The 2,413-nt window shown below is 52.8% G+C and overlaps 1 protein-coding gene across 1 annotated transcript in view; it reads right to left on the bottom strand.

Annotated features, from left to right (window-relative positions):
* The window catches only part of PSMA1 (proteasome subunit alpha 1), a gene marked incomplete at its 5' end in the record, with an annotated part of 9,519 nt that overhangs the window by 4,740 nt on the left and 2,366 nt on the right, over positions 1-2,413 (bottom strand). The window contains 2 exons of the mRNA XM_018573016.1: positions 1,492-1,621; positions 2,155-2,225. Of these exons, the coding sequence (XP_018428518.1) occupies positions 1,492-1,621; positions 2,155-2,225 (201 nt within the window). The remainder of the gene's footprint in view (positions 1-1,491; positions 1,622-2,154; positions 2,226-2,413) is intronic.

Here is a 2,413-nt window from a genome sequence, read left to right as displayed (position 1 = left end):
CAAAATTCCCCCCCCCCCCCCCCCCCCCCCCCTCCCCCATAGAGGTTCATGGTGATAGGGCTGCCAATCAATGTGGAGCCTCCTGTAAGAGGGGAGAGTGGAGACCCGTTCACACCATCACCTTAAAAATATGAACAAGCTACGCACAGCGAGGGGAAGTTATCAAAATTCGAGCAGCTTTGCATGGCAACCAATCAGCTTCTTTCTTTCATTTTCAATTCTTAAAAGGGATTTTAAACCCTCATTTGTCTTTGCAGATCTATGCAAAACGATAAACGTTGCGCGCTCCCGTCCGAACATCTGAAAATTTCTCGGGCGGACGCAAAGGATCTTGGGGCGGGCGCATGCGCAGTTCAGATGTTCGGCTGGCAGACGAGGAGAGACACAAGGTAAGTCTATGGAGCGGCGTGCATGCGTACAGACACCGTGGGACATCAGAGGAGAGGAGGACAGAGGAGCCAGCGCTGGAGGGATAGCAAAAAAACCACAGAAAAGAAGATCGGATTAAGAGACATCATTTAAGGTAAGTCCTTACATTAGCACTGGGGGTGTGGGGGACAGCTTAGGTCTTTAAAGGAGAACTATGAGGGGGGAGGGGCTTTTCACTCACCTCATAGTTCTAGCCGACCTGTGACAATGAGACAGGCCGGCTCAGTAGATCGGGAGGTGAGCGAACACATATCGGCGTTCACTCACCTCTCGATCCTGTCACAGCTCTCTGCCGTGACAGGGGGAGGGGCTGGATTCCCCCCTCCCCAGCGCTGACTGGCGGAACGGACAGGGGAGGGGGCGGGTACAGCTGGCTCTGCCTCTAGATAGGCAGAGCCAGCTGTCAGTCACACAGCTGGGCGGATCTAGATAGCATTGTCGGGATCGGCTGCGGCGTCTCAGTATACCGCGAGCTGTAGCCCCCTATATACTGAGCTTTGGGTGACGGGAGGACGCTAGTTTGTGTCACCCCGTTACCCTAAGGAGGACTATGGGGAAAAGCGCTGACCTCATAGTTCTCCTTTAAAGTCACTTCAACTGAACACACTGAAGAGAGAGGCGGATTGCTTGCTAAGCACAGCTGCTCCAGATTTTGATAAATTCCCCCCCGTTGTGTTAATATGTATTGTAATGCGAGATGTATTTTCTTCCTCTTCATACACGGATAGTCGCTGGGAAATATGGACACATCAGGATGTGAAAAATGCTGAACTTATAACATATATTCCGTTTTCTCTGACCGGTCACCGACTAAAATCATAGATCTATTCCCATCGCACTCCGTCCTGGATGGAGCCTGGCGTACGGGGAGCGCAGCAACAGTGCACATAGAACACAATGGGGTGAACGGGTCTTCACACTTTCTCGTAGAAATAGCAGCCGGCTCCCAGCTGCCCCCATAAATTTATCCCCATCACCCCTCCCCAACCCCCCACCCCCATGGCCTAGTCACCCCAGAAAAGAATCCATCCGCACACATACACAACGACACGCTGGACTCACAGTCGCTGAATTCCGTCATGTGTCTCTCCAGGTAGGTGCGAGCGGACTGCGAGCGCGCACCGATAGACATGGCCCTGCAGTCGAAGTAGTTTGCAGAGGGGCAGGTCTGGAAGATGTGCGGCCCCATGTCCTGCGGGAAGGAGGGAGATGCAGCAATGTGTGAACACTGAATGAGGGCTGCAATAAAGAGGACCTGTCACTTCAGAAACTGTAGAGGTGTAAACAAATGTAGCAAAGGCACACAGGGATAGGGCGGAGCCTATATCTCCCGATGGCTGTCCTGGAAGATGACTGGGGAAAGATGCAACGCGCTCCGGGGTTCACAAACCTCCCGCTCATCAGCATGACGCCGGGGGGAGGGGCCAGAAGGACAAGGCGTACTGCAAAAAGGTCCTGTGCCCTTCCGGGAGTTAATTTTTTGGGGTGTTTAGTATGTATGCCGGGAGCGGGCAACTCCAGCCCTCCGGCGATTGCAGAACTACAAGTCCCGTGTGGCATTGCAAGAATGACAGTTACAGGCGTGGCTTCCAGAGACAGAGGCATGTTGGGATTTGTAGCTAAAGCACAGCTGGAGGGCCGGAGTTGGCCACCCCTGCGGGACCTCTGGGGAAGGTGTTGTTGGTGAACAAAGACCGATCGCCATGCACAGACCTGCCTACTTACATCATAACCTGCGATGAGCAGCCCCACTCCGTAAGGTCTCCGCCCGTAGCGCTGGGTAGGAATTTGGGTTTCTGACAAATATTAAGAAAACATTTACGAGAAAATGGCAGAAAGAGATTCTGACCCTCAGTACAGGACAAGGAGCCAAAACGTCAGGTCATCACATACACAGGGATCACTTTCAGATCAGGTTTAAGAAAACTCTTCCATGCCCCCGCCCCCCCCATATATAAAAGGATAAGTGGACATACCCTTTTTG

Source organism: Nanorana parkeri, unplaced genomic scaffold, assembly GCF_000935625.1.
Source record: "Nanorana parkeri isolate BGI_ZX_2015 unplaced genomic scaffold, ASM93562v1 scaffold2206, whole genome shotgun sequence".
Lineage (NCBI taxonomy): Eukaryota > Metazoa > Chordata > Amphibia > Anura > Dicroglossidae > Nanorana > Nanorana parkeri.
The sequence above is the reverse complement of the archived record's forward strand: the minus strand, read 5'-3'. Positions and strand labels throughout refer to the sequence as shown.